The 14335-nt window shown below is 36.3% G+C and overlaps 1 protein-coding gene across 2 annotated transcripts in view; it reads left to right on the forward strand.

The window, feature by feature from the left end:
• Nucleotides 1-14335, forward strand: part of LOC150110586 (DNA (cytosine-5)-methyltransferase PliMCI-like) — a 678915-nt gene that overhangs the window by 197366 nt on the left and 467214 nt on the right. For both annotated transcript variants that reach the window (XM_090399829.1, XM_090399828.1), the window contains exon 9: nt 14169-14261. In XM_090399829.1, the coding sequence (XP_090255955.1) occupies nt 14169-14261 (93 nt within the window). The remainder of the gene's footprint in view (nt 1-14168; nt 14262-14335) is intronic.

The raw sequence follows: 14335 nt of genomic DNA on the forward strand, positions 1-14335 counted from the left end.
AGAACATTGTAAATTCAGCCGGCGGAAAAGAAAATATATATTACATATTTTTCTTCTGTTATCTGATTTTTTTTCTTGTAGTACAAAGAAGAAATCACTGCATATAACATGGAGTATGCAGGAGGGAAAAAATCTGGAAATTGGTTACATTATAACGAATAGAGAAATCTTGGCAGAAAAAATTATTCACATAAGATTCTAATATCAGCAGACATAACATTTTCTTCTAGGTTAGATGACTAAAGTAACTAAACCTTTGCTATTTTACACTAAAATGAATGGGCATGTTCCCCAAGTGATTTCGTTTGTAACAATTGTTTTGCGAACGAGTTATGAAATAAATTCTCTGAAATATCTGCAGATTAAATAGGTCTATACCCCCCCCATCCAAAAAAAAAGAAGATTATGAAATGCATATGCACCTTTCCTTTTAAAATAATTCAAATCCTCTTTTTCAAGATAATTGTATGAAATAATTTATAATTTTTCGATAATGAAAGTGAAACTGATCATTATAAATTAAGAAATTATTTTGGCATAAATAATGTATCAGGGGGCGGAGCCCCCCCCCCAAGTATATATATATATGTGTATATAGATATGCGCTCGCATGCACACACACGTATATACATATGTGCATGTCACGTATATGCGTGCATTTGTGTGGGTGTGTGTATATATGTATATATGTGGGTGTCTATATGTATGTGTATATATATATATACATATTTAAAAAAAAAAAAAGTCTCTCAGCTGAGTAAATCCGTTATGCCATATATACACACACGCACCTATGTGTATGTATATATATACAGGGTGTTCGGGATAAATTTGACAGTTTCGTAAGGAAAAAGAAAATCTTCTTTGTATCTATTAAATTTAATGAATTGACAAAAAAACATTACAGGCAGAGTTAATTACAATACTATCAACAAGATTTACTCAAAATAACCACCATTAGCATCGATCACAGCTTCAATTCTGCTTCGGAACCTCGAACAAGCTGATGCTACAGTCTCCCTGGGAAGGGCCGCAAAAACTGTTTTAATTTTATCCATTAACTGGGCTTTTGTATTACTGGAAGTGCGATTGGTGTCTTTTTCAACTGCGCCCCATACAAAATAATCCATGGGGTTAAGGTCTGGGGAGTTTGGAGGCCAAACATTTGGACTGGTGAAGTCGTAGAAATTTTCAGACAACCATTTTTGACTTTTCCCAGAGGTGTGGCAAGGGGCCGAATCCTGCTGCCATACATACGGCCTACCATTGGCTACCCTTGTTATCCAGGGCTTGACTACAGTTAGCAACTCCACGAACAAAGCCCGAATTCCAATGCCAGGGTTCTTCAACACCTGTTCCTGCAGATTTGCGAGGAATTCTGCTGTACGAACGCAATCAGATCGTCTGCTAGGGATCTTTCTTCTTGCTACATCCTCGTAGTCACCATTGCAAGTCTCTAGTTCATGCCTGATTGTTTTTACTGTATTCAGGGAGCATTGGGCAGCAGTCGTAATATCCTTATTTTGATGGCGGGCACGAATCATCATGATACAAGTTATTCTCTTCCATGATTCAGGTGGGTTCCAGCTATCCATCCTTTCTAACATCTTGTATATGAATGAAGAAAGGTCCAAACTTTTAAATGAAGAGAAGTGTGTGTTAATACATGTAACTTACGGAAAAATATAATTAATTATAAATATGTCAAATTTATCCCGAACACCCTGTATGTATATATCACATTTGGATAGGTGTCTAAATGCACAGGGAATTGGTGAATTGTTCACAGAATAAATATTCTTAAACATGGTGCCCTTTCTCCCTAAACGATCCTATTCCAGTTTTGTAAATATTCCATCAACAGAACATGTAGTATCATTTACAACTTTTTAAGATGAAATAGAAATGAGGAAACTCATCAATCAATTAAGTGTTACTTTCACTGTATAACAATAAAAACATTATCAAACTCTCAATAAATAATACCTAAGTACATAAAAAATAAATTATATTTTGTGAAATATATCTCGCACTGCATTTACTTTTCATATATCAGAATCTATAAAATATTGTTTCAAGTTTTTAGTGAATAACATTTTCAGCTAATTTTTTCTGTTCATGGAATGAATTTTCCTATCAATGAATTTTTCACGAACCATATTTTCTCCATAAAACAGGCTGCAGGTTCAAATTTTGCCTATGACAAGATTAATTTCATTATTCAGTGTGAGACCACTGCCATGCTTATGGAGGTTGAAGTGGCATAAAAAGTTCCATATTTGGTCTTATGTAAAGCAATAAAAATATAAAAATTCCATAGCTCATCTGCAATACAATTATCTGTAGGTTTATAAATAAACCTACAGATAATTGTATTGCAGATGAGCTATTCCATACAGCTGTATTTGACAAGCGACATACAGCTATTCCATAGCTGTATGTCGCTTGTCAAATCCTTCCTAATATCATTAATGTATAGATTGAATAACAGTGGACCAAGCACTGATCCTTGTGATAGATCACTTTTTTTTTTTTTATTATTAATCTTTGTACTGGTTATGTGCAGTACTACCCTTACGTCATGTCCAGAATTGATACCTTTACAAGTGCTTTACCCTATACCTGTTCTAGTTATCATTGTAGTCATTCTCTGGTGGTAACACCATTCCACCAGTGTGCCCTGTAGGGCCCTCAAGGAAAGAACTTTTATATCCTTCTGCGTAAACCCAAGCTGTTTTAAGTCATTATACTTATCTGCATACCATACACCATTTAAAGAGATGGTAGCACTGGTAAACCCCGTAGTTGCCCCATGCTCCTCCCATATCTTACTAACTAGCTCTTGGTTATTCTTATAATAGCTTACCTTATTATTATGGCTAGTGGGCACCCTGTTCCCACCACCTGGGCGTCAACTACCCAAATGTCACCATTTCTTTTAATCACCATGTCTGGCTTACTCAAACCCGTGGAGGTCCTATAGTGTGGTTCCACTGCAGACTCCCAACTTTTGTTCTTAGAGCGGTTTTTCAGAAAGGAGACCACGGCGTCATGCTTCTGCAAGTGGACCCCATGGGTGTAGAAGCAACACTGGGCTATATGAGAATGGACATTCTCATTCAAAGTCATTTAGAATGTGATGTAAGCGTTAAATCTTGCAGACTCGCATCCCCCACTTTTTTTGACATCTGTCAGTCAGAGATCATCTTATCCATGTTGATATTCTATAATCGAAACCCCATATTCTCCAACTTATGCAACAGTCTACCATGCTGTATTCTGTCAAAAGCGTTATCAAAATCCAAAAGTATCATGGTGTATCCATTCCCCTTGTCTAGTTCAGTGGTAACATTGTTATAGAATGTGAGCAAGTTGCTAAAGCATGACATTTCTTTTGTAAATCCATGTTGCTCGTTGCAATGTAGAGATTCACTGTCAACCCATTTCTGAATGCGAGCCCTGACCAAGTTTTCCAGAATCTTCCACCACCACTCCTGAGATACTATCGGTTGATAGTTAGATACATCAGTCTTCGCACCACCCTTCTGCAATGGAATTATCATACATTCTGTCTAGTTCTATGGATTGGTATTCCCTGTTCTGACTTATATTAAACAGCCCAGTCAAAGAAATAGCCAGTTCAGCTGAACTCTTTTAGCAGATTTACTAAAAGAGTGTTCTGATATCTCAGTGTCACATACACCAGGTTAATAACTTTAACAAAATTGGCACTCATTAGTTGAACAACCTCTTCTGCATCTGTAACCTAACCCTCATTCCACCAGCATTTAGAAGAGTTATTCTTTCATATTCGTTCTTTCTTTTACTTGCAGCATATCGATAGAATTCTTGTGGGTTGTTTTTAGCATGCAGAGCCAGTTTCTTTTCATACTCAGATTTTGCCTTCCATACAACAGTTGACCCTTTTAGCCTGCTGCTTATAATTTTCATAATACACATCATCCTTATGTACACAGTGTTCCTCCCATGTCAATATTTTCTCACGAATCTGTTGCTTAATAAGATTACACATCATTTTACTCCTATTCTTTGAATTCTCAGGACACACTCTGATATTGCATCATTTAAGTCAGGCATGGGCAACCTTTACTAGTTCGGGGGCCAAATTATCATTCTGTCTCCAAATCCAGGGCCGGACCAAATTATTAAATAAAATAAATTAATATTAAATGAATTAAAACAAGTTGCTACTTCATATTTCATTTATTTATAATATAATGCTTTGGTATAAAACTCTACATAAATTTTATAATATAATCAACGACATAACAATTTAATGTGAAGATTGGCCTTGTACTTCAACTACGAGACTTCAACTATCAATATTGACATTAATATTACTTATGGATAATTGCATAGAATTGAGGTTTTCATCCATTATTCTTGTCCGAATTTTTGATTTATTGTATTTCATCCTCAAAAAAACTGTTCACACATATATGTGCTGCCGAAAAGACAAATGATTTTTCATGAAAAATGGCACGCAAATTTGTATATTCTTCCATGAAATAAAATTTATAAAAATCCGTCAAAGCAATGCTGTTAAATTGATTTTATTTTAGCACTAAATCCGCCTGAAGCTCAATAAGTTAAGGACAAGCAAATATAGTGAATGTGGAGTCTTTGTTTTTGAAGTCAGCAAACCTTGTATCAAATTGCTCTATGAGTGCCTTCAGTTCATCTCCATAACAATTATAAGGGATATTTTTATGAGTTGCTAGAGTAGGAAAATGATAACAATTTTTAGCTCTTATCCGACTTTCCAACAATCTTAGTTTATTACAAAAAGCTTTGACATGTCCATGCAATTCATGAACCAACTGTCCTTGTTTTTGCAATTTAAAATTCAGTTCATTTAGGTATCCGGTGACATCTACAAGGAATGCTAAATCACACACCCACTCATCATCTTTTACTTGGTTAATTGTGTTTCCTTTTATGTCCATAAAATCTGTGATCTGATTTTATGGACATAAAATCAGTGATCTGATTTTATGATCTGAGACAATGTCTTGTCTCAGATCATAAAATCGTTTTAACATTTTACCTTTACTCAACCATCTCACTTCACAATAATAAGACACATCTTCATAATCCGAAAATAGGTCTGCCAAATACTCCTTATATTGGCGATGATTAAGTGTGCACGTGACTTAATAAAGTTAATACTGGTTACTACAACTTCCATAACATTTGTGAATTTAATCGATTTTGCACACAGATTTTGTTGGTGGATAATGTAGTGAAAATTTGTTAAATTTTCCAGATGGATCTAGTTCTATTTCTCTTTCATGAACTATTCCAATAAATCACTTCTGTGCACCAACCATTGCAGGGGCTCCATCAGTGCATATGCCAGATAGTGAACTCCATTTAAGTCCAAATCTCTCGAAGACTGTGTTGACTGTTTCAAATATATCTTCACCAGTAGTTGTTCCTTTTAACCGCCGAAATGCGAATAATTCTTCTGTGATGTTGAAATCTGCATCAACTCCTCAGATAAATATTGCTAGTTGTGCTGTATCGGAGGCATCAGTGCTGTCATCCAAAGCAATTGAAAATGCTTCCAGTCTAGCAATCTTCTCTTTTAAACTTTTTTTGATATCATCAGCCATAATTTCTATCCATCAGACAACAGTACATCTCGACAAATGAATATTCTCGAAGTATTTTTTCTTTTCAGGACATATACTTGCAACATCTAGCAGACATTCTATGATAAATTCTCCTTCACCAAATGACTTGGAATGCTTAGGGATTTTTTCGCCTACCACAAAGCTGGCTTTGACAATGCTGTGGTGCTGCATTCTTTGCTTGTTGAACATTTGCTGCTGGGTATCCAAGTTCTTCTTCAACTTCTGTATTTCATCTTTTCGTAGTTGTCCATAAATTTTTGGGTGATCTGCATGTCTCGAAGTAAAGTGTCTCTTCAAGTTGTGTTCTTTGTTGACGGATATGGATTCGTTGCACAGCAAACATACAGGCAAAACTTTATTCAGAATAAAATAATAATCCTCCATCCAGTTGTCTTGAAATTGACGATTCTCTGCATCTATTTTTTTTTTTTTTTGCAATAACCCGTGATATTGTCCCAAATTTATAAGCGATTTTCAAAAAAGTGTCTTCTACCCCGCAGGCACTGAACAGAACACTACATCAACGCAGGCACCGAACAGAACATAACATCAATGCAGGCACTGAACAAAGCACAACACCAACACAAGTACTGAACTGACACGTTATAACACGTTCACACATGCCACTAGTCAAAGTGAGAAAGAGAAAACATAGTGTGTTTTGTGCAAGTCATATGACGTCAGCTTAATGTGAGTTAGTAGAATACACAATGTTTTCTCCCACCATGAATCAGACAAACTTCGCTGAAATAGATTAGGGCCAGATCCGGCCTGTGGGCCGGGGGTTGCCCGTATGTGATTTAAGTATTGTTTAAATGCTTTCAATACACTGTTGATATTCTTCCCACCCAGCAGCCAATCCCATTCCACTGAACTGAGTATACTCCTAAGTTGGTCATAATTTCCTGCTTTGTAGTTCAGCATGTAACTTTTTCTGAATGGAACATTTATAAACTTAGTCACTTCCCAGGTGAGTACCGCATGATCACTGTCACCAACCTTAGGCAGAATAGTTTTATGTTTTTAAGTGAAATGCCCTCTGACACTGTAACCAAATTTAACACTGTTCGACCTCTAGTTCCTTCTGTCACATGCTGCTTGAGGAAGTTGTCCTGCAACAATTCAATAAATGCATTTTCATTCTTCTGATGAGATTCTACTGCCACCTGATCAATATTTGGATAATTAAAGTAACCGATTATGATTCCTCTTTTTGCAGTCATCTTGTCTATTTGGTAATGCATTTCTTCATCACTAGCAACAGATCCACCAGGTCTGTAACAACACCCCACTATGTAATTAATCTTGTTGGATTCCACCTCACACCAGATGGCTTCAAACTCACTGTCACTTGAAATACTGTTAGTAGTACTACTACTACAATCATAGGTCTCAACTCTAACTGGATTCAAGTCATCTGATATTATTAGCAGCATGCCCCTCCTCTCCTATCCTCTCTATCCTTCCTAAAAAAATAGTGTACTCTTTACACTCGATCCACTTAGTATTTCTGATTCTGATATAATGAGTGCTGACACTATTTTAGCAGTATTCATAATTAGTGTGAGCTGTTTATGTAGTTTCAGAAAGTAGGGATGACAAGACTGGAATTGAACTTGATGAGTCAGAACATTCAGTGTGAGAAAGGTGTTGAGAATAATGCTCGATTTTGTGAATTTAGATAGGTAACTTTGAACAGTTGAAAATAAGACGAATATAAACAAGCAAGATGACGAATGGAATGAACTATAGATTATGAAACCAAAAATTTGTAAAAACTGAAAATTAAAGAATAAAAGGAAACAAAAAAAACTAGTAAAGCATATACAGGACCAGCAACTTGATGGTGTGCTGGCCATTTCATGGGATGGGGGGGGGGATAACATTAGGTGAACTGCACAAAACTTGACTGAGCTTGCTGCATGTTGAGATTATCATCATTATTATAATATTGTTTCTTCATTGTATATTAGGAAACGTTTATGATCATATCAGATAATTTCTTTGTTCATTTTTGTTTGCTCTCTCTCTCTCAATTATCTATCCAGGTATTTATTTTATTTTACTTAATTTGATACCAATTTATAAAAATATAGGAGATATCCAAGATTGTACAAACTACAGAGGTATCAGGCTTTTGAGGGACATGAAGGCTTGGGAGAAAGTCGTAGAGAAAAGAATTAGGATGGAAACTTCAGTATCAGAAAATCAGTTTGGCTTTATGCCCGGAAGGATAACAAGTGAACCAATTTTTTGCATATGGGAACTAATGGAGAAGTGTAGTGAAATAAGGAAACTCTTGCACATGATATTCATAGATCTTGAGAAAGCATATGATAAGAGTTCCAAGAGAATTGCTTTGGAGAGCACTGCAATGAAAATCAGTCCCATTTAACTATAACTGCATCATTCATGATATGTACAATGAGGCGGTAACATCTGTAAGGAGTTCCTCTTGTGACACTGAATATTTCTCAGTGAGAGTTGGGATGTACCCTAAGTCCATATTTGTTTTCATTGATATTAGATGATCTTACTGAATTGGTGCAGAGAGAGAGGTGCCAAGGTGTATGATATTTGCAGATTCTGTAGTTTTGATTGAGGATACAAGAGAGAGAGAGGACTAATTTCAGATTGGAAGAGTGGAGGAAAGCCTTGGAATGTAATGGATTAAGAGTAGGACAGAATATATGGAGTACTGTTTTAGTGGAGAAAGAAATGGTAAAAAGAATACCTCAGTAATGATCAAAAACTATATTTTAGAGGGGAAAGGAAAGTTTAGGTATTTAGACTCAGTGTTACAGATAGATAGTGAGATTGATGAAGAGGTGACTGGAAGAATTAGCACGGGCTGGTTAAAGAGGAGACAAGCCAGCATCGATTTGTGTGACAAGCATGTCCCGATTCATCTAAAAGGGAAGTTCTATAAATCAATTGTGAGGCCTGCCATGTTGTTGGATCAGAATGTTGGGCTGTAAAGAAAATTCATGAGCAAAGGATGAATGTGGCAGAGATGAGAATGTTAAGGTGGATGTGCGGAATAACGAGAAAGGATAAAATTAGAAATTAATTTATCAGAGGTAGTTTTGGAGTGGTACCAGTAGTTGGAAAAATGGGGGATAACAGGTTAAGATGGTTTGGACATATTGAACAGGGCTCAGTACAGCAGAAAGTGTCAATAGGATTATGAATCTGAATGTGGATGGAAAGAGGTACACTGAGAAAGAAAGAGAGAGAAGTGGTGAGAAGAGACTTGGAAGAATGGAGCAACTTAAGAAATGGAAAAAGAGGACTTGCAAGACCAACCCCAAATAGATGGCATAAAGCACATAAGAAGAAGACCAATAACAGTTATTATAATGTGATACTACAACTTGTATGAAAATAACCATTGATATAAGACAATATTACATATTTACATGGAAGTTAAAGATGATCATTATTCATGCTGTTAAGCATGAATTTTATATATATACAGTCAAATCCTGAAGTTATGCGGTAGGTGGGACCAACAAAAAGAGCATAAGTCGAATTCGCATAAGTCGGGTATAATTTTGCATGTAATTTATATATACAAACATACAATTGGGACCAAAGGTTTACAAAAACACCTATATTTTTTAAGAAATTAATCATAATTGTAGTTTTTCGATTTTGATGTCGATGGTTTCATAAAATCTAATAGATTCATCTGATGGCATTATATCCTTTACTTGTCCCGCAAAATTTCTTCATAAGAAGCTAATGATTTTTTTATTCCTTACCTTGTGGCTACAATTCGTTCCTCGTTAGATCTATGTCCTCCAAAATCTGTAAACCTTTCTTTTTATTATTGTTCTTATTGTGGATTCCTGTAGATCGAACTTCTTTGCTAGCTCACAAATTTTCATTCCGCCTTCAAAATCCTTAATGACGTTGAGTTTTGTTTCCAAAGTCAATGTTTTTCTTTTCTTGCTAGCTGTAGAAGAATCGGACTTGCTTCTTTTGGATGACATTATTATTTTTTATATGATGAAATTTTTATCACAAACATAACATTAAACAGTTGCAAGGTTTGTTGACTATAAAAATCGTGTATGAATGGAGACCGCGGGAAACACGTCAGTGCTTGTTCACAGCATGCGCGACACTGGTGAATGCGGCCGGCGCCAGAAAGATACGACTAGTGGTGAAGCGGGACAGGAATACGTACATATAAGAAACCACATAACTCCGGATTCGCATAAGTCGGGGTAGCATAAGTCAGGGTATGACTGTATATATATTTCCGAAGGGGAGCAATCATGTCACTTCTATATTGAAAAATAGACTCTCATGCAGTTGCTTTGCTCAGCCAGGAGTTGATTCTATGGATTCCAATTGGTGGAAAGGTCTAGAGAGTGTTGTTCTGCCTGTAGTGATGATGCTCATGTAGGATACGACTTCCCACCTTTTGTTTAAAGGCTTCAAAGAGATGTTCAGTCAACTTTATCAGTGAAATTACTGCTTTCACAGTGACGAAGAGGTAGTTGCAGATTGAACAGTTTTTTGACTCTGTGCAAAAGATTGAGATATTCCTCTTTGGTGTGGAGACCACCACAGGTTAAGGCTACTGTTTCCTGAGATGAATGGATTCGTTTGGTGTTCATGGGGCATTCTAAGTAGATATGCCATACTGTTCTTGCTTGGTAGCAGAACAGACAGTTATGTGAAAGATCCAGGTTGAATTTCTATAATATAGCTGGAATGGGTAGAACATTGATCCACATTCTCCACCGCATATCGGTGTTGAGTTAGGTGGCTCTTGTGTGATATGGTTGGACCCAGTGAATTAGTATTTAGTAGGGTGATACAGGATTGCCCAATGACGTGCTTTGGTTGGATCATTGTATTAGAGTGCTGTAGATTTTGTTTATATTGTAGGGTGTAAATTTCTCCCATGCATTGTTGGTTTTAATCAGAAAGATAGGTGCCAGATCTTCTGCCTCAGGAGGCCTGAACCCCCCCTCTTCTGTTATGATATAAGTTTTGCCAGCTTTTGGTAAAGAGGTGCTCCATGGAGGAAAGAAAATCTCTCTCTGAGTGATGAGGTTTCTTACCATCATGTTGTGGAAGATGGGTTCCATGAGGATTTCAAGAAGGGATGCACTCTTCACTTCACAATGTGCTGGAGGTTTAACTTCTTCCATATTCGAAGGGCATCTTTGTAGAACTTGGTTAGACTGACTAGCACCTGAGCTTTTGTCATTCTTTAGGCTGTGGAGAAAGAGAGACTTCTAGTGGCAGAGCTGAAAATATATTCAGTGGTGCATTTATGTACCATTTCCTGTTGTTGATATTAAGGAAAACGTAAGTGTGAAACATCCTGTGGTCAAGATGTCAAGTTTTGTCTTTCTTTAAGAGAAGTACTTAGCTTGGAGTAGAAAAGCCAGTTTGTTTGGTTTAACATGAATTGATAGAAGGTTGATTAACTATTATTGCTCTCTCTCTCTCTTGTGGAAGCAAAGGCTTGTATTGCTGCCTACTTTCTTAGTACTTGCTTGAAACGTTTAATCAGTGTATGCCGGTTCTTATCCACCTAAGAGGGCATGTTTCCTAGGTAAACTTTGAAGTATTTGTATCTCTCTACAGACCAGTGTCCTGACATAGAAAAGTTGGTTTGATTTTTCCATTTGCGACACCACAGTCCTGTGGTTTTATGTGCATTTAGTTTTGCTTCTGAGGCAGTTTGATATTGTTGATATGCTGTTTGTATGTTATAGAAATATATAACTGAACATCATCAACATATGCTGATGATGTGGCAAGGAGAATTTTTAGGGTAGGATGCCCTAAGCAACTTGTTTACTCTATGCAAAAAAGATGATTGGGAAGAGGACAGCCTTGTTTAATACCTCTACTGTATTGTACAGATATGGCGAGCCTGTTGTTTATTTTCATGCAAAAGTGTGCTTTAGTATAAAGTTTTGAATCTGGCATCATTTATTTGATTAAGATGTTAATCTTAATTGATTAAATGAAACAGGATCCAGAACTGAAGGCTTTCAAGCAGTTGAATAGGTAGGGATGTTCAATACAGTCAAAAGCTTTTTCTTGGTCTAGTGTTACATGATCCTTTGTTACACTGTTGTTGTTGTTAGCTATGCATATCAGATCCCTTATGAGGTGTAGGTTTTCGTGGATAGATCGTCCTGGGATAGAACTGTCTATTATTTCATTCATGTTGGTTTAAGTTTGTTGGCCATGACTTTTGATATTATTTTACACTCAGCATTTATAACAGATGGGTCATAAGTTCTCTAATTTTGTAGTGTCGCCTTTCTTTGGGATAAACTTAATAACAGATGTTGTCATATAGTGGGAAGCCATTCATCTTTGATATGTATATATTCTGTAGAGCAGTGCTTCCCAAACTTATCGATGTAAAGGCCCCCTTGGAAAAATTGAAATATTTCACAGCCCCCATCGAAAACAAAATTCGTAATACAGATATATATTATTATAATATTTATATAATATTTATATTCAATACAAAACATACACAGCGAATATCGCAAAAATTAAATGCAAATATTACATTTTTATCATCTTACAAAAACATTTGACATGGCACGCTTAGTCTTAAAACATTTTAAATTTGTTTTCATTATTTCATGCCTCCCGCGACTCAGCAAAACTAGCGGCCCCCCAAATGGGGATGCAGCCCACAGTTTGGGAAGCTGCTGTTGAGGATAGGTCCAAGCTGTTCCCAGAACTGTTAACATTCAGTAGTGAGCCAGCCTGTCTATGCTAGGAGATTCATCTTTTGGTAAAGAGGTGCAGGCAGTTGTTGAATCATGTAGCATGTTGGGAAGTTCTGTCTTATGCTGCATCTCTGGTGAGAGTCTTTTCACAGAAGAGAGAATTATATCATTGGCATCTTGTGGCTTGTTGGGTTAGCTTGGTATAAGTTTTTATAGTATTTCAAGTCATATATGAGAATTTCATCATGATCTTCTATGATACTTCCACTGTCTGTTGTTATAGCAGAAATGATGGTACACTTGTCGTTTTTCCAGTGTAAAGAAATACTTTGTGGGTGCACCTTGTGAAGTTAATGTACCTGCATAGTGTTCTTATTAGTGCTTCTCTTGCAGAGTGTTCTAGATGTGAGCTTATGGTGGCTTCTATGGACTGGTATTCCCCAGAGTCTGGCTAATGTAATAATTTTGTTGCAGATTATTTAAGACTGAATGTCTATTTAAATTCCTCTGGTGACCGTACTTTTGAGTAAATACCCTGACTTTTGCCTTATGATCACCAATCAGAAATTGTTTGGGAAGTAAGCTTGTCTCTGATGAGAGTAACAATATAGATTTAGTAGGTTTTGAGATATTTTGTGTCCAGTAGTAAGCTGTTGTTAACGGTCCAATATACTCCTCCCCTCCAGGGAAGCAGATGCTCAGAAGGATGGAATTATGATCTGATGCATGAGATGGATGATATGTGATACTCCTTATGAAGAGTCACATATCACACATATTACTATCGAGCCATTCTTGTATAACACTTTTGTAGGACCAGACTACCTTTATCCCTCCAGGAGAACAATTCTTCATGTGAGTATAGGTGTCTGAAGATATCAGTCAGCTTGTAGTCATTTTTTACATCCTGGAGAAGCTGAGCTAGTGAGAGCAGTTGTTCCTGGCATTGTTGTTTGTCCATTGCAGGATCTGGAGTGCAGTTAAAATCACCTACCAATATGAGGTAATCCTCATTGATTCTTCTGAGGTGATTTTCATGTGCAAGCCCATTATATCCTGATTTATTTTGTTTGGTGGGGTGATTCTCATTTACTTTACAGATAATTATGCTTTACGCTGCTGCTGGGATTTAAGCCTGTTGAATAAAGTTGATGGTTTTTCTTCTTGATTTTTCTGCCAGAACAGTCCTTAATTCTTCCAGCTCAGTAATGCGGACCTTGATGTCAATGGTGTAGACGTATGCTGTCACCAGTTTTTGTGATGAGCTTTAAACTTTCTTAGGGAAGTCCAGAAGCTGCTAAGACCTGCAACTTAAGTTTCTTCTTCTACTTAATGTGATTTGAGTTCTGTGGACATCTAACCTGCCAGCCCCACAGTTCTTTTCCTCTTCATGCATTTCATAAATTCTAGTGATTATGTAAATTAAATTATCACCATGCATGATATGTGTGATAAAAGAGTGATTTTTGTAGAATTAGCCATTTTTTTATAATCTTCTGTATAGATTCCTGTTATAATAGTGAGGTATGTTGTTCCCATTCAAAACATGAAGCTGTCGTAGTTTTTATTTATGCGTTTCATAAATTTTCATTTCCAGAGCTATGTTTAATTGATATCAACACAGATAGAAATGAATCATAAAAATGAATCAAAATTTGATTTCCTTGTTTATTAAGTACATTATAGATCATATTTAGACAACATGTAATGTATTTATAAATATGAAATATTTGTGGGATGAAAATCATTTCTTCCTTATGAAGTGTACTAAGGTAAAATTTACTGTTAGGAGGAATTCCAGCACGAGGATTGGGACCAATTAATGAATGGTGGATAGCTGGATTTGATGGAGGAGAGCATGCTTTGGTTGGCTTTTCAACTGGTAACTACCCATTTATGTTTATTTCTTTATCATTGATATATATGCAAATGTTTTACAAATATTAATTTTGAATA

The sequence above is a fragment of the Typopeltis vanoorti genome, chromosome 1 (genome assembly GCF_054136105.1).
Source record: "Typopeltis vanoorti isolate ZY-2024b chromosome 1, IOZ_Tvanoo_1.0, whole genome shotgun sequence".
NCBI lineage: Eukaryota > Metazoa > Arthropoda > Arachnida > Uropygi > Thelyphonidae > Typopeltis > Typopeltis vanoorti.